This window comes from Cnephaeus nilssonii, assembly GCF_951640355.1.
Source record: "Cnephaeus nilssonii genome assembly, chromosome: 12".
Lineage (NCBI taxonomy): Eukaryota > Metazoa > Chordata > Mammalia > Chiroptera > Vespertilionidae > Cnephaeus > Cnephaeus nilssonii.
Window position 1 is genome coordinate 61,263,144 of NC_137083.1, and position 25,945 is coordinate 61,289,088.

Here is a 25,945-nt window from a genome sequence, read left to right on the forward strand (position 1 = left end):
CAGATGACACAGTACCTACCATAGTGCTTGGAACAATGTAGTTGCTTAATTAGTACTTATTGAATGCATGAACTCAAAAGTCCCTTTCGAGCTCTAAAATGCTACTGTTAAGATGAAGGAGTTGGCACATACCACAATATGCATGAACCTTGAAAACGTTATGCTAAGTGAACTGAGCCAGTCACAAAAGGACAAATACTTTGTCATTTCATTTGTATGTGGTGCCTAGAATAGGCAAATTCACAGAGACAGAAGTAGACTAGAGGTTACCAGAGGCTGGAGGGAGGAAGAATGGGGAGTTATTGCTCAACCAGTGCAGAGTTTCTGTTTGGGATGATGAAAAAGTTCTGGAGATGGAGGGTGGTGATAATTGTACAACACTGTACATTTACAGTGCCACTGAATTGTACACTTAAAAATGGTTAAAATGGTAAATGTTATGATTTGTATATTTTACCACATTTTTTAATGTTGAAAGGATGTTGGGAGCATTTTGCTAAGAATGGATTTTTTTTTTAAAGATGAAGGAGTACAGCTCAGTGGTTTACTATATTTTAGGACAGCATAAATTGAAGAACGAATTCTCCAAAATCAGGATTCGACAAAGGAATAATCACTCCCCGACTTTGTTTCAAACTAGAGAGCTTTTAATGGTGTTTGTTCCCGCAGAGCCCTAATAGGGATGGTCTCGCACGTGCTCCATGATTGTCTTCAAGCCAAGCCAGGTCTCTTCGGCTGTGGGTAAGATCTGCTTGGCAGGCAGGAGGAAGCCGTATCGACCCGTGTCTCTCAGTTCAAAGGCAAATGAGTATTTGATGCCAGAGTCATAGGCCCAGTCAATGCTTCCTCCACTGGCTTGGTCTGAAGGGCAAATGAGAATAAGTCTGATTATGCTATTCCCAACTGGCCTCTCACAGCTATGTAACTGCTAGGTTAAGTTCTGCTATTATTAAAAAGATAAGTTAGGCCCCTATCTGCAAGGACCTTCAGAGCAGGGATAGCTTAGTAGGGGGTCACCCTTATGAAAAATTACAAGATTAATTCGAAAAGCAAAAGGTGTTATGTCAATGGACACTATACTTGGCCTTCCTCTGGTGTTCTGAGGAGCCTCTGGCCTCACCCACCCATTTGGAATCCTGCCTGCTCTCCTAATTCGCCTCTGCTACAACACAGGGAGGCCGTTCCACTTCCTTCTTTAGAAAAGTGCTAGGTGTAGACATTTTTTTTCTCTAGAGAGGGAGGAGGGATTACAAATACAAGAAACAATTTGGTCCCTTCCCTCAGGGGATTTTCAGCTAAGGGTGGAACAGGCCTTGTTCTGATATAAAATAACATGCCCACTACCTGTGTGTGATGGTTCACCCAACAGAGTCAAGTGCACCTGTGTGGTGTGTGGCCATGGACGAGACAGATGATGAAGGAAGGTGGCATTAGCCAACAAAGACTTGGGCAATCATGACTCAGAAGAGCTGAGTCATGATGGGCTCTGAGGCCTGGCCCACGGAGGGCAAGTAGAGGTCAAATGAAGGAGACGGCTGAGGCAGAGATGGAAAAAGTCACCTAGTCCCTAAGAACAGGGCTGGGCAAAGGGGAAGACCAGGGAGGTTGTACCAAGAACAGGACTCATGGTTAAGATTGTGAATGAACACTGAACTCCTGTGAACGTCTTTGTCTTCACTCATAGCAGCTATGGAACCTGGTAAATAACAAATACCAAATGGTTTCTGACTTGAACTGAACCTTCCTGGGTATCAGAATTACTAACTTATGCCTTCAGTGTAGCTACATGACACAATCCCACTAAGAAGCCTGTAGTAAATGCAATGCTAGCTTCAAATTGAATCCTAATTCTGCAAGACATAAGTACATAAAGCATGTACTTATCTCACTGCATCCAAAATGCTTCATCCATCAAATGGGGATAACAATATTACTTATTTCACAGAGCAACGAGAATTAAGTGGAATAATATAATGTTTATAATTCCAACACTTTTTGAGTGCTTACTAAATGTGGTAGGCAGTATGCTAAATTGGTTCATTTAATCGCCACTTGAGTCACAAAGTAGATTATTAGTATTATTTCCATTTTACAGATGAGAAAACTGAGGTTCAGAGAGACTAAGTGAAGGAGCTGGGATAATGTATACAGAGTAGACATTCCATAAATGTTAGTTATTGTTATAACTATGATTACAAATAAATTATTAGGATCCTATTTTAAAAGTTGGGCCACATTAAGGATAAGGGGTATCCAGAGGACAGTAGTTCACCAGGAAACTAACAAAGAACATTTATATAGTGCCTTGGAATTAGTGAACACTTTTAATCTATATTCTATCTTTTGAGCCTCTCAACAATCCATTTTACAGATGAAGAAGCCAAGGGAGGTCCTGGCCGGTATGTCACCGTGGTTAGAGTGTTGGCCCACGCACCCAGGGGTCTCGGGTTCAATTCCCAGTCAAGGGCGCGTACCTGGGTTGCAGGTTCCATCCCCAGCCCCAGTCAGAGCTCGAGTGGAGGCAGCCAATGGATGTGTCTCTCTCACATTGATTTTCTCTCTTTCTTTCTCTCCCCCCCCACCGCCCCTCCACTCTCCACCCCTCCCTTCCTTTCTCTCTAAAATTCAATGGAGCCCTAGCTGGTTTGGCTCAGTGGATAGAGCATCAGCCTGTGGACTGAAGGGTCCTGGGTTCCATTCCAGTCAAGGGCACATGTCCGGGTTGTGGGCTTAATCCCCAGTGGCGGCTGTCAGGAGGCAGCCAATCAATGATTCTCTCTCATCATTGATGTTTCTCTCTCTCTCTCTCCCTCTCCCTTTCTTTCTGAAATCAATCAATAAATAAAAAATCAATGAAAAAAATATCCTCAGGTGAGGATTAACAAATAAATAAATAAACAAACAAACAAATATGAAAGATGGGAAGATGAGTGACCTACCCAAGGTTACTTGGAGCTATAACTCAAACCCAGGTCCTTGCCCCAAGGTCTGTGCTTTTCCCCGCCACACCGTTCTGAGAAACAACCCCTCCTGGACCAAGCACCTACTGTAGAGCAGCTCCTCAGAGCGCTTTCCAAATGAGGAACTGCCTCACCCCCCACAGAAGCCCAGCCACCTGCTGGGTGGAGTGAAGCAGGTGCTCACTCAGAGCTGCATACCAGTCTGGAGCAGGAAGCAACAAGAAGTTCCTAGAGGCAATGCTTGTCCAAACTGGAATGAAGCCAGGATCAAAGATAACAGAGGCAGCTCTGGGCACAGATGTAGCCAGAACTTGCTTGACCACTAATGGCCAGGTTCCAAACAAAGAAATCAAAGAGCAAACCCTATACTTTTCTGATATTTGCTTATTAAAAATATCTTCAATATCTGTGATCTTACCGAGAAAAACATACTAAATCTCAGTCTTCCAAGGTCTACCTTACTTGTAAACACCTCACCATCGGAGGAGGGAAACGAGATTCCTGGTATAATCTGGGGGCATATGATGCCATTCTGCTGGCATTCCAAACTCCAGCCTCCACTCAGAAGCTGGCAACCAGAGAAAGCATGCATTTCTCAGCCTTAAGTGGCCATGATGCCTTCCTCCCTATGCCATCACTCAGAAGGCTCTCCTCCCTGCAAGTTCTCCCACCAAAGGAGAGGACAAGCCCACATGGAAGTGGTTTAAAAGGTCTGGGCAGCCTGGCCAGCGAGGCTCAGTGGTTGAACATTGACCTATGAACCAGGAGGTCACAGTTCGATTCCCGGTCAGGGCACATGCCCAGGTTGCAGGCTCCATCCCCAGTGTGGGGCATATAGCAGGCAGCCAATCTCCCTTCCTCTCTGAAATCAGTAAGAATATTTAAAAAAAAATGTCTGGGCAACTCTAAGCAGATCAATTTTCCAGAGAATAGCCTAAAAAACATGTAACAAGCTCCAAAGCTGTTCATTCCATTTGATTTGGAAATCCTGCCTTGGGAGTCCATACCAAAGAGCTCTAAAAGAAAAAGGAGTTTGTACCAACATGTTCATAGCAGCGTTGCTTAGCAAAAAGCTGAAACAATCCAAAGACCCAAAAACTGGGATATAGCATTATAACGGAATAACAAATACCTAGTGTGGAAAAACATAAAATTACACAAGAAATAATGTTAACTTAAAAGAAGCTGGACACAAAACAGAACACTGACACAGATTAAAACTTGTGGACCAAAAAGGAGTTCTAAGGAAAGTAATCTCACAGCGTGATCTGATCGTAAATTCCTAACTGGGCAAGTCATGGTGGACAGTCACGTCCAGGCCTATGGTGGACAGTCACGTCCTCCATGGCGGACAGTCACGTCCAGGCCTATAAAAGGCTTATCTGTGCCTTAAGATTGCTATGTCCATTATATCTGTGCATCTAAGTTAACTGGCTTGTGAAATGCCTCTTTCCAAACCCCTCCTTCTAAAGCGTGACCACTCTCATGAGGGCCATAATCTTAATTATCCTGTCATCTGATTCCACCTTGCTTTCTCTCATCGTCATGCAATCTTCCTTACTTCCCTCCTTAATGCATAAAAGAAACTGCAAACTGTTATTCGCTGAATCATTTTTCTCAGTCTGTTGAGATCCTTTTTTTTTTTCGTTATAAGAGAAAGTTTATTTAGAAAATCACAGAGGTAGTAGATGTGCCCTTGTTGCTTAGGAGAGAGAAAGGCAGAGGTAACCTGGGGGGGGGGGGGGGCGGGGGAGGGAAGGAAAGGCGAAGGCGAGCTCCTGAGAGGGAGAGGGCCCTCCATTTGTTGGGATCTTGTTTCCAGGTATATCCTCTGTTTGGCTCACATAAACGATTGTAAAAATTCTCTCCAGGTTTGGTAGTTCTTATATCTACAAACTAGATAAATATATGTGTGTTCACTGACAAAATCATTAATGAAATTGAAACAAAATAAAAATGTTGGTTATTGGATTATTTTTATGAAGTTTTTAAACGCATCATAATAGAAAGAAGAAAAATCATAATCTGGGAAAAGAGAACTTTCACGATGTGAGATATTACCGGAGCAGGAGTTTGTGTGTTTTCAATAAGGATTCTAGGTAAGAGGAGTAAACTAGTCCTCCTCGGCTCTCCAAGACTCCGAGAGAGAGAGAAACCCACAGGCCCAAAATGGCATCACTTGTGCTAAAAGCCCATGATACCAAACCTAGATTTAATACTTGATCTAATTGCAGTTTCAGCCTCTCCCAGGAGTGGCATTTTATACAAATCAGTTTGGAATTTCCTGATCTACACTAGTGAGGGAATCTGCCTGGTAAGACCCCACCAACATCCCCCCCCACCCAAACCGCCTTCCCTTAAAGGAAGGTGTCCTTGCCTGAAATAATCCACCCTTAACTTCTTAGTGCCACCCTCTTTCTTCCTATAAAAAACTTCCATCACCCAGCCGATGTGGCTCAATGGTTAAACCCAGACCTATGAACCAACCAGGCAGTCATGGTTCGATTCCCGGTCAGGGCACATGCCCAGGTTGCGGGCTCGATCCCCAGTTGGGGACGTGCAGGAGGCAGCGGATCAATGATTCTCATCATTGATGTTTCTATCTTTTTCTCCCTCTCCCTTCCTCTCTGAAATCAATAAAAATATATTGGGGGGAAAAAAACTTCCATCTGTACAACCCCCAGAGTGCCCTTCTAGTTGCTAGATGAGATGCTGCCGGATTCATGAATCACTTAATAAAGCCAATTAGAACTTAAAATGTACTGGGTTGAATTTTATTTTTTAATGACTCCCATTAAGAAAACCATGACTCACAAGTGTTCATTCCCTCAGATTTCTGCCACCACCCTCCTACAGATGTAGCTATCTTTGCCCCCAGCATGTCTGCAGACTCCCTCCTCTTGTTCAAGCTGGATCTGCCCACCTCCACTTGTCTCCTCTTTGCCCTTCTTCTCCCCCACTCTGGAACAGTATTACATTGGTCATTTCTGATCTCTCCTGTATCTTCCCCCCCCCCTCTCTTTTTTTCCACTTTTTTTTATTTATTTAGGTATTATATGTGTACATCCCTCTCTCTCTCTTAATCCTTCCCCACAGTCTCTTATCTCAAAAAGAAAAAAGAAGGGGGGAAAAAAAAAAGCAAATCCTGGCAGGTTTGCTCAGTGGTTAGAGCATCAATCCTTGGACTGAGGGGTTATGGGTTCAATTCTTGGTCACGGGCATGTACCTTGGTTACAGGTTCTCCAGCCCCGTAGGGGCTCCTATGGGAGGCAACCAATCCATGTGTTTCTCTTTCTCCCCCTCCTCCCTCCCTCCCTTCCACTCTCTGGAAATCAATGGAAAATAATCCTCTGATGAGGTGTTGTTTTTTTAGAAAAGAAGAAATCCTTGATTCCTCTCTCTCTTTCCCTTCACATCCAGGTTCCTCTAAGGCAGAGGTGAGGAACATCCGACCCATAGGCCATATGAGGCCCTTGAAATCATCTGGTCAGGCTCTGCCAAAGCAGTAGGGGTGCGTTAATTAAATGTTTGACCAAATAAAGCAGGCTAATGGTTAAGTTGGTCATTTTGCATGGCCCTCAAAAGATGTTATAAACATCCAAATGGCCCTTGGCAGAAAGAAGGTTCCCCACCCCTGCCCTAAAGAGTTGTCTGCTCACCAGTCTTGCCTCTCCCCCACCCTTGTACTCCTCCAGCTACTCTCCCCACTCTTCTGAAACTACTCTGCTCAAAGTCACCAATAAGCTAGTGTAGGGGTTTAGAACAAGTTACCCCAAGATGTGCCTGTGTGGTATGCAGGTTGTTCTGAGCTAAAGGCAACCAGGACTCTGTAGGCTCGAGAGAAACTTCTGCCCTTTCCAAACTACCTAGAAGAATTTGAATTAGGAGCCTTACCCATAATTAACCCTTTGCACTCGCTTGCTTTTTTCTCGATTCCTTTATTCTAATGCTAACCGTGTCGAGTCACACTCGACATCCGAGTGCAAAAGATTAAAGATTATCAGAAATCATCTTTCTTTTCTTTTTTTTTTACCTACCTATAGGACAGGGCAAACTTACTGAACATCTATTCTTATTATTCTGACCATACACACACACACATACACATACACACACACACACACACGCACACGCACACACACACACACACACAGTTTTCCCTTTCAGTCATTGAATCTCTCATGTACGTGGAGTTCACATATATATGCATGTAATTAAAAATTTTTCTTGTTAATCTGCCTCATGTTTATTTATTTATTTTTAAGCCTCACCTGAGATAAGTTTTTATTGGTTTTTGAGAGAGAGAGAGAGAGAGAGAGAAACATCAAAGTGAGAGAGGAACATCCATCAGTCACTTCCCGTACACACCCCAACCAGGGATTGAACTGGCATCCTAGGTATGTGCTTTTGGTGCACAGGATGATGCTCCAACCAACTGACTCACCCGGCCAGTACTCATGTCTATTAAACCAGCTGAAAGAACCTTGAGGATAGAGGAAAATATTCTTCCTCCCCCACACTCATATTAAAAAGAGAGAACCACAGGCCCAAAATGGCATCACTTGTGCTAAAAGCCCAGGATACCAAACCTAGATTTTAATACCTAACCTAATTGCAATTTCAGCCTCTCCCAGGAGTGGCATTTTAAACAAATCAGTTTGGAATTTCCTGATCCACACTAGTGAGTTAATCTGCCCTTTAAGACCCCCTTCCCCTAAGGGAAGGTGTCCTGGCCTGAAATAATCCACTCTTAACTTCTTGATCCCACCCTCTTTCTGCCTATAAAAACCTTCCATTTGTACAAGCACCAGAGTGCCCTTCTAGTTGCTAGATGGGATGCTGTCCAACTCATGAATCGCTTTAAAAAGCCAATTACATCTTCAAATTTACTCAGTTGAATTTTGTTTTTTAACACTAGCGATGAAAATCCAATGGTAAATATTCTGTCCTTGTAATATTTGGCCTTTCTGTGGCCTTTGTCATTGTTAAACACTGCCACCTGTCCCACAATTGCTCCTTGCCCGTTTCTGAAACACAAGGTTGTCTGCCTCCTCTCCGCCCAGCTCTGCTGTGTCTCTCTCCCTCACTGCTAACCTCTTCTGCCTATCGCCTTGCTCCGTCTTCCGCCCAGGGCTCTTCCCACTCCAAACGATCTTGCTCTCCTGTACCAACCATCCTCTCTATGTCAACTAACCCCAAATCCCTGCAAAATCTCAGGGCCACGTAGCCCAATACCTTCAGGACAACCTCAATGTTTCCAGAACTCAATTCCGTGTCTTTCCAAGCCCACCCCTGTTTCATCTTCCTGGATGCCTCCCTCAGCAAATGGCACCATTCAATGTCCTTTGGTGAGAAACTCGCAATATCCAATCAATGGCAAAAACCTTTGGTTTTTACCTCCTAAATGTCTCTCTTCCATCCTCACTGCTCTGGCTGTGTGGCAAGCAGTTCGAGAAACATGAGCAAATCAAGGTTGATGGGCCAGGTACAGAAGGTCATCAACGTGGAAAGCCCCAGGTGCTTAACAACAGACAATTCTAGGGTGAGACCTCGCCCCAGGGTGACTTTCCCTCCCCTACCATACCGCTGGTCTGGTCACTGCTGGTCGCTGGTCTTGCTGTTTGGACCCCCTGACCTCTCTAGAGACAACATCTATGCCTAAGTTATATTTCAGCTCCAGGCCCAGATAAGCAACAAAACCAGCCACAGCTGATGTCAGGGCCAGCTGCACTGAATAATGACCCCCTGCCCTGTGCCTGCCAATCAATCAGTGGAGAGCACAACCCTGAAGGGACACACCTGGAAAACTGCTGTGTATGCTATTGAGATCTTCCCCTGGGACCTCCCTAGTCTCCACCCTTAAACCCTTAGGACTGAGGACCCAGAGCGCTCTCCCTTCCTGGAGCACACCCATGCCTCTCCCTTTCCCTGTCCCAGCCCCATCTCTTCTCCTCCCTCTCTCCTCCCCGTCCCTGCCCCAGGCACATTACCATTAGCTACCTCACTCCCAAGCTCCAAGCCCTTCCTTTACCTCCATAACGTGTTTCCTAAGCCCATTTCTTCTACGAGTTACTTCTTCTACCTCTGTGATTTACCCAATAAATGTCCTCTTACAGTCTGAGTCCTGGCTCTGAATTCCTTCCTAGCCAAAACCCAAGTACCTAGGTGACTAAACCCAGATTTGGTCCGACTCCACCGGTCAGACACCTGGTGCTCTTTCAGCCCACAACAGTTGGGCCACCCACCATCTCTCCCCCAAACTCCTCCTACTCTTCCTGTGGGATGTTCCTACTTCCAGTCCATTATTACTTCATCCTCCACGCTGAAGCCTATGTGTTTTACCTAAATTAAAACACAATGCCTCGACACTCCCTGACCTGCTGAAAACTCTCCAGTGGCTTCCAGAATCCTTTAAGTTAAAACCCAAACTCCTTAACATGATACACAAAACCCTGAACTCCCCACTCCCCTTCTTACACTTTCATTCCAGCAGCCCCAAACCTTAGTTCACAGAGCCCGTCATCAAGTTTCATCCTTCTGTGCCTTTGCATGTGCTGTGAAGGAGCCAGAATGCCCCCCTCCTTTTCCCCTTCTCTAGCTCTCTGGTGATCAGCCTTCAAAACCCTGCCTTCTTGCCCAGCTGGCGTGGCTCAGTGGTTGAGCGCGACCTAGGAACCAGGAAGTCACTGTTTGATTCCCAGTCAAGGCACATGCCCAGGTTGCCGGCTCGATCCCCAGTGAGGGGTGTGCAGAAGGCAGCCGATCAATGATTCTCTCTCATCATTGATGTTTCTCTCTCTCCCTCTCCCTTGCTCTCTGTAATCAATAAAAATACATTTTTTTTTTAAAAAAAACCTGCCTTCTTCCTGTATGAAGCTTTTCCTTACTCTTCCACTGTCAAATCCCTCCAACTTGCTAATACTTTTGTAGCATTTACAGCCTTCTATTTCACATATCATACTAAAGTTTACTGACTTCCTCTTTATCTCCCATATTAAACAGTGAGTTCTCTATGGGTTCATTATGTCTCCAGTACTTGGCATACTGATTAGCACTTAGTAGATGCTTAATAAAAGGGTGAGCAGAGTGGGTACTTATAAGAGGCATTTGTTTCCAAAGGATCATGGACATGGGAGCACTAGGGAACTCCTGGCCATTCAACCGTAAGGTCCTGAGTTTCTGGCTGTGTCCACAAGAAACTGGAGGGATGCCTTTGGGGGACCCAGAATCTGCATGAGAGTACACTGGGATTTCCTACAGCAATACAGTTGTTTCTTGTTTTTATCCCAATCCACTTTGGGAGAGGGAGTTCAGGAAGTCTGGCCAAGAAAGGTGCAATTAATAAAAGTGATGACTTAGGACCAGGTCTCAATTAAGGCCCATTTTCAGGCACAGATTCCAAAGGATGAGAGTGATGTGTAAGGATCATTACAAGCAGAACAGAGAGCACACAACTCCAGTATTTAGAAAGTTCTTTGTTCTAAGCATCACATAGTAAATATCTCATGGAGGAGATCTAGCCTTGCTGAGGGAAACTGGATAAGGCTGGGTTTCATGCATGACGGCGCATGAATTTCACATCGGGGCATTTAAAGGCTTTGGCCCAAAATCACATGGTGCCTGCTATCTTAGTGGATCATTTGTAAAAACACATTAGATACTTACAGATGACTGAGCAGATAGGTCCCACTTTGTACTTGGTGCCGTGCAGTGTTTGCAGAGATTGGGTAGCCTTTTGAGCCACTTCCTTCTACAGTGAGAGAAGCAAGGAAAGATGAATGGCTAACACTTGTCTCTTGGAAGAACAGATGCCCAATAGCAGAATGTAGAATGGGACAGTCTGGTTAACTGGACTCTCTGATTAATTGAGGATTAAATACAACACCCTTTTTGTTTCAACCATTTTCGATTAGAAGCAAGCACAGCACACTTTCGTTGGCTTTTAAAATACAACATGATCGCTTCTCAGCCTTTTGGCTAAGATCAAGTGTAGTATCTGTTCCTATCAGTTTAATAGCTGATACATCCTCTATTAAAAAAATATAAAATGAAGACCCCCATCCCCTGTTTATTTGGTCATCCAGACGCTTACATTAATAATGACCAGGGTCATAACTTTGCCACAAACTCTTCTTGTTCAGGGCTGTGCATGGAAATAGGGTGGGAGTAAGGGGCTCAACAGAATGTGTGCTGACCCCAGGATGTACCCAGAAAGTTGATTTCCCCCCCCCCCCAGATCCTTACATTGGCTTATTTCCCCATGACTGTCTCTTTTTCCAAGAAGTAGAGCTCAGCAAAATATTTTCCATTATTTGAGGGTTCCAATTTTGACTGATTGAGGCTTTACTATCCTTGCTAGGGATAAATGTAAGGTCTTAAACTTGGGTCCAGGAAAACAACGGTACAATTACCAGATGGGGGAAACCTGGCTCGGCAGAATCCTGAGAGCTTGGGGGTTTCAATTGTCAATAAGCCCAACATGAGTCAACCGTACGGTGCTACTGCCAATTAACTGACCCTCGGCTGCATAAGCAGGAGCACGCAGTCTGGATGAGGGCAGTTATGGTCACGCTCTGCTGTGCTACTTAACCAACAGCATTCACTTCTGGGAGCTACTCGTGAAGAACACAGGAAAAAAACAAAGCATGTTTGGAAAATAGCAACCTGAATGGTATGGAAACTTGGGATCCTATTATGAGTGCTTAAAAGAACTGGGGGTACTTAGCAGATATAAGGAAAAACAGGTTACTGGTCTTCAAGTAATTAATGGATTTGCCTCTCAAAGAGAAATAAACTTGTTCCATGGAGCCAGACGATAAATCAGGGCTGGCAGGTGAAAACCGTAAGGAGGTGGTTTGGCTCTCTATTAGGAAGAATGCAAACAATCAAATATGCCCCCCAAAATGGAACAGGCTCCTTGCAGCCAGGAACCCATCCAATCACAGGATGAGTAACTATCTGGCAGAGATGTGAGCACCAGGTTTGGACAATTTAAGGTGATCTAGATCTACTAAATACCTTTTAGGTTCTTTTCAATCCTGACATTCTTTTTCCCCCAGTTCAACCCTGAAACCTGCCCTCCAGTGCTAAAATCCAACTGAGATGAAAGCTACACCTGAATTTGAATAATCTATTTCATTTCTGCCAGGAGCTATTGACAAGAATCTATTTGGACATAAATCCACCAAAAGGTCACATCTCAAGGCTTATCTCTAGTATATGGGTTTCAAAATTCAAGCCTACAAGCCAAATTGGAAATATTTGCACATTCTCTTCAGCTGAGGATAGTTCCTGCTCATTTGTAAGCAGCCCTCTGAGATGTCACCATCTGATTTAAGGCTGCCACCAGTTTACCTATTCCTCAAACAGAAAAAGATGGTGGAGGATATCAAGTTAGGGAAGTGAGTGTTTAATGCCCACTATCATGCATTAGCGTGCACCACAATGGCAGATCATGGAGCTGAAGGCACCAAGAAGGTATCAGGCAAGGAGCTGCAAGAGAGCATAGAGCATCTCTGATTCTAGGTCCAAGTGGTTATTACCTAAGCAACAGAAAGCACATCCTGGGAGCTTATGTTCAAATCAGGGTCCTGCTCATCAAGATTAAGGCAATAATAATCTCATGAATTCTATTTCCAAAGGAAACTTAATTTAGGAAAGTCCACATCACAATCTTCCCATTGGTTGGACATATTATGTCTCATTGATCTTTATAACCTATCACTAGTGCACTCCCATCTCAGTACCTAACTTTATGACTGACACTCACTTGTCCACACAATGGATATTTGTGATGGGGCTAAAATGAAGTTTCAGAAACTCACCAGCTCATCAAAGTCGTCTAACTTGGTACATTTATACCCATAGGGGAACATCAGCAGCTGGGAATAGCTGTGGAGGGTAATGAAGGCCTTGACTTTTCCATGACTCTTGATGAAGTCCACTATGGATTTCACCTCAACTTCAGAGTTGGCACTGGGTCCATGGTATGAATCAGAGCAAGGACTGTTGCTGGCTCCAGGTCCTGATGTAAGAAACCCAAGAGAGAACAGTGAGCTTAACGGAGACACTGCACGAAGGCAATTTCCACGCATCACCAAGTTCCTCCTCTGGAAATCAGAGCAAGCATGTTACGGTCAGGAAGCAAGGGATTCTGGACATAGCTCTCTTCTTTAAAATATGGTTCTATATGACAAAGAGAGCTATCAAATTAGATCGTCTCCTCTCTGTGGGAGTTGTTGGAAGAAAAGCTAGATTTAATATTATAGATGGAATTCCTGCATTGGGTAGGAGTTGAGCAATTCTGGGATCCCTTCCAATTCTTCGAGTCCAAGAGTAGAAGATTCTATGCATCTGTACTTCTAAGTCACAAAGCCACAAATGCAAAGAACCTCTGACATCTTTTCTACAGCGAGGAAATCACAACTACATCTGACAACAAGAACTCCTTTGGCTTTGATTTTCTCAGCAACTAGAGTAACTCATGACCACTGAAGTGGGTCCACTGAGGCCAGGCCAGGGCTATGAGTGCTAGAGAAACTCTGATGGGATTGGGTAGGAGCTGGGACTCCCTAGTTCTCTAAGTGATATGGACAAAGGTAAATATAGCCTGTCACCTTTATTTTAGGATTCTTTTATAAGAACAACATTATTTTGGATCTGATGTTTTGATTTTTTTCTTCCCTACACTAAAACACACACACACACAATTGTAAAATCGATGAATGAATAAGTTGCCACTCATCCGTGTCCTATCACAATCCCCTAATATGTTTTCTTTTGGTTCAATGAATCTCACTAATTTATTTGTCTTACAAATATTCCATGATTGCCTTCTATGTTCCAGACACTGTGCTAGGTGTTAGGAAAACTGCAGTGAAAGAGACAGTTTCTCGCCTCACTGTTATCATACCTAATAAGGAAAAAACAAACAAATTTCAATTCTGTGATTAAATATAATGAGCTTTAACTGATGCCTGAAAGCACAAAGGAGCGCCCAACCCGACTGCCACTGAACTCCGAACAATTAGAGCCGCAAGTCAACAAACCCAGAGCAGCGAGCTGATATTTTCTCTTTTGGATCTATTTTGAAAATCAGTTTCTTAGTCTTATTTGGACTTGAGTTTTCTTTCTCGAAGCATCCATGGGTGATGTAATGCTGCTCTCCGTATAGATCCTAACCCCCTCTAGTGGTTGGTTCGGGGCTTCGGGAGGCCTCCCGCCATTGCGCTACGTCCTAGCCTGAGAGCTCGGAAGCTGAGCCGGGCTGCAGCTGGTGGGAAAACCGAGATGTGAGGCAAAATATATTAAATGCTGCTCGGAGCGCTGTGACAGCACGGCGAGCCTGTGAAGGGAATTTAGTTGAGTGTTTTTCAAATTGGCTTTTAAATGGCTTGCATCCTGAATGGGCTTAGCGGGCTGACGGTCCTGCGGAGCCGTGCAAAACAGCCCGCAGGCCAGACAAAGTCTGACCATTCCCGGAGGCGAGTCCCCGCGCTCACCTCCAAAGCCTGCGTCCCAGTTCCGGTTAGGGTCCACACCGACACAGCGGCTTCCAGACACTTTGGACCGGGTCTTCCGCCACATGCGATTCTTTAAAATCCAACCAAAAGAGGAAAAGGAAGGGGGTGGGGTACGGTCATTCAGCCTGATGAGACGGTCTCTTTGGAATTGTGCTCATCTCCCTCCATCCCTCCAGAAGGCCCCCGTGACACTGCACGAGTGTCCCTGGCCACGGAGGTGCGGAGCGGGGCCCCCACGGAGTTCTGCTGGGGCTTCCCGTCAGCTTCCCACAGAGAGAAGCAGACAGACCCCCATCTCCTCCAATGAATACCGACCTGCCTGCCAAACCCTGTTCCTTGGATTAAAGGTTAACAACAAAAACAAAACAAACCAACAAAAAGTGGGGAGAAAGCAAGGGTTCCATGGCAGAATCGTTTGGGGAAATACAGACCTACATTGGCTGATTTACCTTAGAACTTCTAAGGGCTTTTGAATGCTCTAATTTTTTTTATTATTATTATTTTTTATGAAACTCCAAGAAAGGGATATAGTGGGCGATAGTTCCCAAACTTCACTGTGGAACTTTTATTCACAGGGTATCTCATAAGATGAGTACTAGTATTTGTATGAGTTCCTTTTGAAACCTCGTTGAAAAATGCTATCATAGTCAGATCTCTCCAAAAATAAATTTGAAGCTCTCACTCATTTTGAACATACATGGGGTCACAGTTGCCACAATGGAGTTTTGTAATGAGATTTTTAAAGGGGGTGGGGGGGGAGAGAGAAAAGAACGACCTAACTCCTTTTAGTAATACTCCAGAGATTTCTTCTACAGGTTTTAAGTAAAATGTTAGATGTATTGTACTGCCTACCTAAATCCTACCACAAATCTAATTGTCAGCAGGTAACATCCGCCTCCACTTTTCTATCAATCCTGCCACAAAAACACAGAGATAATTGGAACAAATCTCCTAGGTGACTCACAGTGAACAATGAGCTCTAATAGCCCAGCCTAACAGCTGAAATGAGGCACTGACGGAGGCAATATGTGAAGCCACCGTGTGCAGTAATAAGAAGTGATTATAAATTCCACTGCTTGCCTCAGTTCAGGGCCACTCTGGAGAGATTAGGCATTCTGTTTACAGTGAGTCAAGGACAGGAAGATTACTTTTATTTTGTTTTCAAAGTTCCTACACTTCTCCTTAGATTCTTGTTTTGAGAAGAGAAAAAGTCCAAGCTTACTTTGGTTTGAGAGAACACATATCCATCGGGGTTTGTGACCGGCAGCAGGAAGATATCCATGGTGTCCAAAATGGAGGTGATGGACGGATCATTTCCATAATCAGAGGCAATCTGAGCAGAGGCAACAACATATATGTCAAACTCACCCTTCCCTTTCACCGGGGAATACAGGATAGAACGTTAAGGGAATGTGTTTTTTCCACACGTGAACTAGATATCACTGCTGGTCAATGAGAAGTCTCACAGGACTTCATCCAATCTCCTGCAGTGTTAATGTGTTTCATATGCCAGCGTCTACACTTTTATTTCTGGTCAGAAGTATTTACTTATAGTGAATAAAAATCAGATACTACGTATCCATTTTCTCTACAAAGCAGTAGAATCCTTCCTATGAATTCTGGTGAGGCATTTTGCAATGGCAGGCCATGGTGTATGTGGCTTATAGGGATCTATGAGTCAAAGAAATATTTGCAAGTTTACCTTAATCACCACACAGGGTAGCTTTCCAAAAGAACCCTCAACCAACATCAGATAACTTAAATATGCGGGGACTTTTCTAAAGATACAGAGAGCCAGTTAAATTCCACTTGGGGAATTAAATTTCTACTTGCAATCAATTGCAGTAGAGTTGAAGTTTCTGCAGGATTAAAATTTACTCATTTCCTGTGCTCAGCCATCCTAAAGCATTATTATTCAACTGTTAAATATCCATTTCATAATACCCTAAAGGTAACCGCATTTTAATTGAAGGGAAAAATGTATCAGTCAGTATGCACGTGGTTGCACATGCTTGAATGATCTGATGTGGATTGATTTCCTTTGCTCATGAATTAACATTCTGATTTATAGCGTGTCACTTTTGAATTACTTAAGAAATACCAGACGAGGTCACACCCAGCCTGGTGTCCTGACTCTAATTCCAATGCACATGTGGAAGAGAGGTATTGCTACACCCTGACTTCAAAATCAGATTTGGAAATTTTTTCAGAACCACCACCAACCCTTAACGAATTCCACTTTGGATCTGTAGGTCAAAGTAAACTCTTCTAGCACCTGTTTATATTTTCCATCTGAGCCCCCTTGGTGGTTTTATAGATTTCTAGCACATCGTGCCTCAGCCCTGAGAATTCGAGGCAGCAAAGCAATTTTTCTCTTGTCTGTTCTTAAGCTGAAATCTGACTCCCCAGGGTCCTTCTTTTCTACCCTTTCCATCTCTTCCAGCTCGCTCTTCTTTTAGCAGGCACGCAGTGGCCCACCAGAGGAAGAGTGCCAGGGTGCTGGCTGGGGCAATACCAAAGAGGTCGAATGGATCTGATTCCTGCCTGTGTGGCAAGAGAAGCAGTGGAGCTGAGCGCTTCCGCCGTTAGGACCACAGGGATTGTTGCGTGCTTAAGTGGGTCCTGATCCCAGAAAAACAAAACAAGGGAAGAATGTTAGGCAGAATCACCTTATTTGCTGTCCACAGAGCAGTAGCTTGTGTTACCCACTCTCGAGCATGGATCCCGGCGTCCAGCCAGATGGCCGGCTTGTCTCCTCCGGTACTGAACTGCAAGAGAAGCGGGGGAAATGTGAGCGCTGCAGCCCCGGGTCCCCTCTCTTCTACCCCGGGCCCTGTCTGTCCTTCTTCCTGTACTTGATGTGATTGAGAGAGGAGGAGGAGGTGTAGACAGTGATGCATCAATTAACTCTTCTCACTTAATGTGATTTTCTTTTTGGCCCCCTTCCTTTAAGGCTAAGGAGAGCAGAGACTCTTTTTTCGTGTTTGTAAAAAATCATTGCAGATAATGTGATGACATGAAAATATGTTCATTGTATGTTGCAAATTTAAAAAAAAACAACAGGTTACAAAATAGTGTGATGCCATTTTTATTTTCTAAAAAGGCTAGTTTGTGTGTATGTGTGTATATGTACACATACAAACATATGAGATAAAGGGAGAAGGAGAGAAAAATAGAAGGATATGCAACAATAGCTATCATTCCATACTTGTGGAATTAGGTATATGGGGATGTTTTTCTCCCCCACCCCCCTTTTTTGATTGTTTGTTTTCTCTTTCAATTTTATGCAATGATTGTGTCATCTATGTAATAAAAATGTTCATGATAACCTTTTGAGTCCTTCATAAAAACAGGATGGCAGGCTCTGAGGTGCTTCCCAGAGTTTAAATTTTATGGTCTAAGTGGCTTAGTTTTATTTGGAGCAGTGGTTTTGCCAACTGGATCAGTAAATGGGGAGGAAAACATTATTTTTGCACCATCAATTTCTGTGTCTGCGCAGCACTCTAAACATAGCCGATAAGGTAAATGAGAAATGCAAATCCATGCTAAAAATTATATTTAACGGGTTTTGAGAGTTTTCGTTCAAAGTGTTCCCTGCCTTTTCCTCCCAAGAGCTCAAATGTAAAAAGCAGGGTACTTTAAAAAAAAAACACACATTCTCAACCACGAACCACCCTGGAGAAGGGACGCCAGGAAAAGCCGGCGGTGGGGGTGGGGGTGGGGTGGGGAGCGCGGGGCTGCGGTTTCCTGACCCAGCTGCAGGAGAAACAGGCAAGAGGAGATCTTTTAAAAGAAGGTAGTGAATATTAGCAAATGTGCCCGAGTCCAGTGTCAATAAAGTAGGCAAACCACTCCTCTCGGGCCTGCTTTGAGAAAAACATTCTGGTGAAATCCATCTGTCCCGAGTCCGTTGGTTCTCAGCCATAACGTTTCCAAATTTAGCAGGGAGTTGTGACATTCTTTTTTTTTTTTTTTCCCTTAACAAACGCTTTCTAGGAAATCTGGGGAAATAATTTTCACTCTTTTTCAGGGCGAGGTGAAAAAACTTGAAATTTCAGCTCTAAGTCTATTAGAGGTTTCAGGTTGGAATACTTTTTAAAAATGCCTGTTTCTGGGCATTTGGCTTCGCGATTTAGTTTCCTGCCATCCTTTCGCACACAGCGGGACCTCCTTTTCTGTTTGTTTGTTTTTTTAATGCGGGAACTCTTCCTTTTTAAATGCGGCTCTGGCTTAGGCGCCTTTTTTTGTTTTTTGTTTTTTGTTTTTAATCTCTCGGTTTAAAAAAAAGAAAGAAAAAAGGGGAGGGAGAGAAACACGGCACAGAACTACGAGCTTGATTAAATACAGAATATCTCACCTATTCTCCCCCGCCCCCTGTGTCCTGCACCTCCCCCCTCCTCCCCGGACTCTGGGGCCCGCACCACCGCCCCCTCCCTCGGTTGCTATAGGCGCCTGGGCCTCCGGTTCCCTGCAAGTGAATTTATCAAGATGAGAGCATTAATTCACTCCCGCAGACCTGCGTCAGTTTGCGTAGGATAGAGAAAAAGAAAAAGAAAGGGGGGACAGGCGGGGGCGGTAATGGGGAGGTGGATACTCAAAACCGGCAAGGACCGGTTGCAGGGCAGGCGGGGGCGGAGGAAGGCTCCCCGGCAGCGCGGGAACCACGGCCGCCCGGGAGCAGCGGGTTCGAGCCTGGGGAGGAGACCCCCCCTCCCCGCCCCTGCTGCATCTGTGTACCTTGAGCACGTTCATGGGCCGTTTTTCGAAAGAATAGCCAATAGTCACTTTGCTCACTAGTCCCGGGTGCTCAGCCACGATGTTATCCATTGCTTGGGAAATCTGAAATGTTTAAGATAAATAAATGGGCATTTGTGAGTGAATAATCTGATGCACCTCTCGGCGACTTTTCTCTCTCCCCATTCCCATCCCCCCAGGACAAAGTGGACAGGGCAGCGGGCAGATGCCGCTGGATGGGGACCTTTGCACCCGAGCTGAGAGGGGAGCGCTGGGCCTCTGCAGGGCTGGGGCCGGGCTGAGAGAGGGGCGCTGGGCCTCTGCAGGGCTGGGGCGGGCTGAGAGAGGGGCGCTGGGCCTCTGCAAAGCTGGGCCTCTGCAGGACTGGGGCCGGGGAGCCATTTTGCGGCTGCGGCGCCGGCTTTTTTTCTGTTTTGTGCTTAAAACAAAATGGCCCTTTCCAGGCTGGCCTCGCCCGGCCCTGGAGTGCAGCCTCCCCAGGCGGAAAGCTGCTCCCCCTTACCCGCGGAGGGACACAAATGGTAGTGGCACCAAAAAATAAAAAGATGGATTTAGAGGCGAGGCGAGCATTACAAAACGCAGCAGGGCTCGGTCAGGCCGCAGATGCGCCGGTCGCCAGCTACCTCGCCTCCCATTTGCGAAGCTGATTGAAATTCCGTGCCGCTGGGGCGCCCAAGCCGCGTCCATGGCCGGACTGAGACGGGTCTGGGCGCGTCCGGAGCAGGAGCAGCAGGAAGCAGCTCCTCCAGCTGCGGCCCGCATTTGCGCTCCGTAGGACAGACCCCCATTTGTGCGGCCCGCGAAGGAGAGTGGCATTCCCGTTCTCCCGCACTGTATCGATCCAGAAACCCTCATCTGAAATCCTTCGGGGCCACACACATTTGCAAATTAAGGGGGTTTGGTGGTGGCGGGGGAGAGATTTAGGAAGGTAGGAAGCCTGCATTGTGTGTTATACACGCGGCATCGCTCCGTAGTCAAAGGCATTGATCTTTCTGGCAGTGACACCAATGAGTAGCAAGTCAGTTCGGGTCAGGTTTTGCCCCCAAATGAGTTTAGGTCATGTTTTGCCACTAAATAAATTAGGGGGAAAACTTTGTTTTCAGAGTTGTTTGCAATTTGTAATTCCTTATTTGGGGGGTCAGTACCTACAAGATAGCTCCTCTCTGGCTCTTGCCTACTCCCCCACCTCTACTCCCCGACCCCCATCTCCTCATCCCCTCCCCTCCATCCCTCACCCCCAGATCAGTCAGTGCAAATTGACCCCTGTGGGCCCGAGAAAAGTTCTGTCGCAGACACTGTCCAGGTGCCCGGGGTCAGTGTGTGGCTGGGGGAGGGGGGAGGGGGAGGAAGGAAGTGCTCTTCACGCCAGCAAACTCGGGAAAGAAGCAGAGACTGCTACCGTGAGGTAGGGAGCTGTGGGCAGCTTGGGAGACCCTGCCCCGGCTGGAAGTCAGAGGTGTCAAGGTGTCCCCTGATTCTATCATCGGTGACAGCGTGAAGCACAGCTCTCAAATGGCTCTGTGGGCAGCACCGGCTAGAAATCAGCAAGGGGCCCTGAGCAGAGAGCAGGAGCGTGGCAGGCTGTTTGTCTGCTCACTTAAGACACTCCCGGATCCTTCAACAATAATGGGATGGCGGCCGAGATGGGCAGGTGGGCTTCAGGTTCCGGCTTAAGGCAGTGATACTTAAGACTGGCTGTGAAATTCTAGGGAAACTTGGGAAAGTGAGGAAATATGAGAATAATTTCCATTCAATCAACCAAGGGGACGTGTTGGTTTTGTCATCTGAGGAAAGACCGGCCCGTTTCTCAGATGTTCATTTTGAAAACACCTACCTCTTCCAAGGTATGATAAGCTTCGAAGTTGAAGTTACCATTCCGTTCTCTTCTCTGATTAAGTAACATTTCTTCATTCTCTTTGTCCAACAGAACCTAAGACAAATCAATTTTACCTATGCTTACTTCATAGCAATGCATTTGCACCTACAATGGTGAAGGAAATGGTAACACTCAAGTCCCCAGTCCCAAGCATTCCTTTCCCTGTCCTATAGGCTGCCTTATTCTGGTAGCACCCTGAAAGTGGATGGGGCATGAATGGGGCTTCTGGTCAGCCAGATGCTGCAAATATAGAATGACAGTCAGTCCTATGGTTGTCTTATAGTTCACCCTACCTCTCCGGGAACCCAGGGTGTGTAGATGTAGCTAAGAACAAAACCAACTCCATCTCTGTGTCCCGGATTTCATTTCATTTTTTTAAGTTTCATGCTGTGACCTTTGGCCAACTTCACAGTCCTTAGCAAGCATATCAAAGCTTTCTAATTTAAAATATAGCCATGATTATTTTTTTGTTAGAAACATCTGAAAGGCATGACAACCGAGATAAATATCCAACTGGCAACAGTATTGATTATAAACAATTATCTATCACAGCTATTCCAACCTTTTTCACATTCTGGCACACACAAACTAATTACTAAAATTCTGTGACACACCAAAGAATGTATTTTTTGCCGATCTGACTAAAATAGGCATAATTTTGATTCATTGACACTAGACGGCTATTGTGTTGACTGTTGTTCATTGTTTTATTTAACAATCTAAGGGAAAGGAGGTCAGTGCCCCTGACTAAATACACAGGTATTGCATGTTTTAAAAAGTCCTGCTGCACATGGGTTGAAAATCGCTGACCTACCACCAACCATTAGGAGGTATGGCCCCTGGAGCTACTACATTTTTTTGTCCCTTTGTCCTGTCAATCATTAGTACCCGAATTATACTATTAAAAAGTACACACACATAAAGTACAGTAACAGGGGCCTGATAGCAAAGAATAATTAGTACAAAACTGCTAGGCCATCCATCTGTCTGCTCTGGCCCAATCTTCCCAAAAGTAAATCACCCTATAAGTTCTGTTATAGTCTATGGCGTTGACTGCTTCGTCTTTGGTTCACAGGGCCTAACCTCCAATTAAAAAACTAGATAAAAGAAAGAAAGAAAGAAAAAAAAAGGAAAATAAAATAAAAACTGGCCCAGCTGGATTGGCTCAGTGGTTGAGCATCGACCTATGAACCAGGAGTGCACCGTTTGGGGCGTGCAGGAGGCAGCCGATCAATGATTCTCTCTCATCATTGATGTTTCTATCTCTTTCTCCCTCTCCCTTCCTCTCTGAAACCAATAAAAATATATTTTAAAAAACTAGGTGAATAACATCTTACTTTTCCCTACTTCGACCAATATCCATCAGTTTGCCTTTTGTGTTTCATGCCAGAGACTCTCTTGCCCTTTCCCTTAAGTTTTTGATTATCATATCGAATTTGTGTCAAATGTAGAAGAGAGAGTGACAATGCCTCCCTGCCCACTCTGCAGGGGTGGCCCAGACTGCAGGAAGGCACCCATAGGTCCCTTCGCTGGCAGAGGGTACCCAAGGATAAAGGAGATGGTCCTTCAGTTCAAGTGGATCAGCAAGCCTCTGGAAGGATGGTCTCAGGGATAATTACCTGAACATCGTCAATCATGATGGAATAAGCAATGTCCTGGGACTCCAAGAAAATTTTGACGGCCTGGACACTGACAAAGGGAACCCGGACATGGGCTGTCTCTCCTGGTATGGTGGGTAATTTCCAGAAATCGAGCTGAAAGGGATAAAAGACCAAGGCAGTGAGTGGGTAATTCCAGGGAAAAGGACAGCTCAGCACTGATGGATTTCAAGAAATCAATTCATATCTACTTTATCTCAAGCCCACAAGACTGGAAGCATTGTAGAATCATTATGATATTGCAAGAAGAGTTTTTAAATAGCCAAGCATCAGCATATGAGTTATCCACCCCCCCCCCCCCCGACACTTCCTATGGTTAGATATTAAAATGGGCAGAAGGAACAGATTATTTAAAACTATGGCAGTTTTTTTTTAACAGTTGACATTTAAGTAATCTAATTCATTTTATAACAGAATGTTAATACTATACATCATTTTAGGAGGTAAATAGTGCGTTAAAGGTTTTCAAAATTTTTCAAAGTAACTGCAATCTCTCTTTTCATTCTTACAATAAACCTGTGAGATAGAAGAATGGTTTCCTTATTCTCATTATACTGAATGGGAAAATGAGACACAGGAAACATGGGTGGTTTGCCCAATGTACATAGCTGGGACAAGAGCCCAGGTTTTCTGCATCCCAGCGTCAGGAGTTAGCATTCCACACACTGTCAGAGAAGGTTAGATGCAGTCCAAAGTAAGAGATCTCAACCATCGTGTCTAACTGTGGAGTAGTCTCTAAGAAACAGAAGTCCCCTCTAGGACAGATACCTGAAGATGTTCTTCAGCCTCCAATTCCACCAGATTTTTTATTTGTTCTTCATTCCTTGGTATGATCTCAAGAACTTGATCTCTAAAGAATATTAACCACAGACATGACCTTAAAAGCAAAACCTGGACACTGTTTCCTGTTGCTTTCTGCTCCTATTAGTCTCCACCTGCCAGGAGGTTAATGCAGCGGTTAATAATCTTTTTGACAATCAAGAAACTGATAAACAGTATACTGACCCACATCCCCAGAATGAGCAGTTGAGAGAATGACTTTACTTCCCCCAAGGGTATGTTATCTAAATAATAATTAAGAGGTTTACCTACTCGTAGCAGGAAGCTTGACATTAAAGTTACCTTTCTTGTAGCTAATGATTATTCTCAAATAGCACCTGCTGCGCATAAAGAATTGGCTTTTAAAACTTGTCTGTTCCTGTTTTTCAGATACAAATGAAAAAAAAAAGTAGAATAATTACTTTGGTGCTTGTAAAAGGAATTGAATTCATATCTGGGTAGACCTAGTACGGTTTGTTTGTTTGTTTGTTTGCTATGGTTCATTGAAATGTATCCAAGTTCCATCTCCAAGCACCATTTATGTAGCCCAAACTTTGAGATATGGCTAGGAACAACTGGGACTCAGGAAAGTCCTGGTGTGCCTCTCTCTCCACACAAACACATATATACGTAATGGCGAACAAAGGATATCAAGGGCAATTTGGCAGGAAAAAGAAGTTGCAAAACAAGCGCACACATACCTTTAGAAAAAAAGTAGAGCTGGATTTTTGTCACCCTTGGTGACAGATGTTTCTCCTCAATCCCTTTCTCCAAGTAGGTCACTTCCTGTGTGTCACTACCCTGCCCATTTGTACGGTGGGGAAGGGATTGGTACAAAGAGCATACACAGGGATAAGAATTTAAGTCTTCTGAAACCAAGCACCATGCAATTCCCAATGAACTCGAGTGGAATATACTGTATGTGATAGAATGAGATCTTCAAGGCTCTCCTGCCTTCAAGTATCCACCTGCCACAGATGGTCTGAAAATGCTTTCATTTGAGACTCATTCCTTTTGATTAACGCATAGAGTCCCAGGAGTCCTGCTTTAAAATGGAAAGGCTTTGGGAAAAGTAATACATTAAGCTAATATTTCCTAGTGTGTGTGTGTGCTAAGGAATAGTAGCCATTTGAGTTACTCAGCGCTTAAAAAAAAAAAAAGTGAAGCGGAGTTTCATGATCAAAAATATTGGGTAGGTGCCGCAACCTAGATCCCCTCTCATAGATTTACAGCGCATGCTATAGTAGTAAAAGAACCTAGAAATCCTATAGTTTATTTAACCCTCTGATTCCAAAGTTTATTTGACCTCCCACTTTTGAGGGCCAAATTTATTTGACCACTTTGTTAGTTCCCTGGAATACTCTTCAAGAAATGCTGCCTAGCTCTAGCCGTTTTGGCTCAGCGGTTAGAGCGTTGGCCTGCAGACTGAAGAGTCATGGATTTGATTCCCCTCAAGGGCAATCCCTGGCCCTTATTAGGGCATACACGGGAGGCAAACAATCGATGTTTCTCTTTCACATCCATGTTTCTCTCTCTCTCTCCCCCCCCTCCCTCCCTTACACTCTCTCTAAAAAAAAAATTCAATGGAAAAATATCCTCTGGTTGAGGATTAACAAAAACAACAACAATAACAAAACAAAAAAGGAAAAGCTGCCTAAAGCCCTTCATAGAATCTTGGAACCAAAGTATTGGAGCAAAGAAGAATCTTACAAAGCCATGAGAGTTGGATTTGGGTTGGTCTTCCCACTTTATGAGGTTCCACTACCTGGGCACTAGATCTGCAGATGGGAAGACAAGGGTTGACATGGAGGATGAAACCAAGGAAGGTAGGGAGAAGGAGCTGGGAGAATAACCTGTCACTTACTGAGATGGCACTGAGATAAATGGCCAAACAGCTTTATTTTCAGTCATGTCTATCACTTCTACATCCTGATCATCAGAGAGGAAAATGAGTAAGGACGGAGAGAAATAGGGTATATGTATTCGGTTTTCAGTTTTGTTTTTTTATTTAAATGTCATTTCTCTCTCTCTCTCTCTCTCTCTCTCTCTCTCTCTCTCTCTCTCTCTCAGGCTCATTTCTATTAATCCCACTATCTCCTCTCCAAATCTAAGAGAAGGCTCTGAAAATGCTGAATACTTACATCCATGATTCTGCCACAATCCAGTGAGAGCCTCTGTGCATCAAGTAAGCCAAATTCAAACCGGTATCAGAAAGCACAACTTACCCCACAAATGTTTCTCGACAGTAGATATGCCCCAAAAGGGCACCAAAAAACAGGATCAACCTCATCGTCAAGGGTTTTCCCAGAGTCTAGAATTCAGTGTCAGTCCTGAAGTAATTTATAGGGACCGCGC

The 25,945-nt window shown here is 44.5% G+C and overlaps 1 protein-coding gene across 1 annotated transcript; it reads right to left on the reverse strand.

Annotated features, from left to right (window-relative positions):
- Window positions 1–576: 576 nt before the first annotated feature.
- CPA2 (carboxypeptidase A2) lies at window positions 577–25,934 on the reverse strand. Its single transcript, XM_079785554.1, has 11 exons — window positions 25,816–25,934; window positions 23,540–23,621; window positions 22,733–22,867; window positions 21,072–21,167; window positions 19,220–19,321; window positions 17,152–17,250; window positions 15,705–15,815; window positions 14,462–14,552; window positions 12,785–12,984; window positions 10,626–10,710; window positions 577–861 (listed from the first exon to the last, which is right to left on the reverse strand). Exons 1-11 carry the CDS (start codon window positions 25,878–25,880, stop codon window positions 674–676), a joined length of 1,254 nt encoding a protein of 417 aa, XP_079641680.1. The 5' UTR covers window positions 25,881–25,934; the 3' UTR covers window positions 577–673.
- Between the last annotated feature and the right edge of the window lie 11 nt (window positions 25,935–25,945).

What these genes read in the sequence shown, in the direction of transcription:
- CPA2 (XM_079785554.1), bottom strand. Translation starts at nt 25,880, where the DNA reads ATGAGGTTGATCCTGTTTTTTGGTGCCCTTTTGGGGCATATCTACTGT. An exon ending in GGCCCATGAACGTGCTCAAG is followed by an intron (nt 17,251 to 19,219) that starts GTACACAGATGC and finishes CTTCTCTTGCAG; the next exon opens with TTCAGTACCGGAGGAGACAA. An exon ending in ACCTATCTGCTCAGTCATCT is followed by an intron (nt 862 to 10,625) that starts GTAAGTATCTAA and finishes TTTGCCCTTCAG; the next exon opens with ACCAAGCCAGTGGAGGAAGC.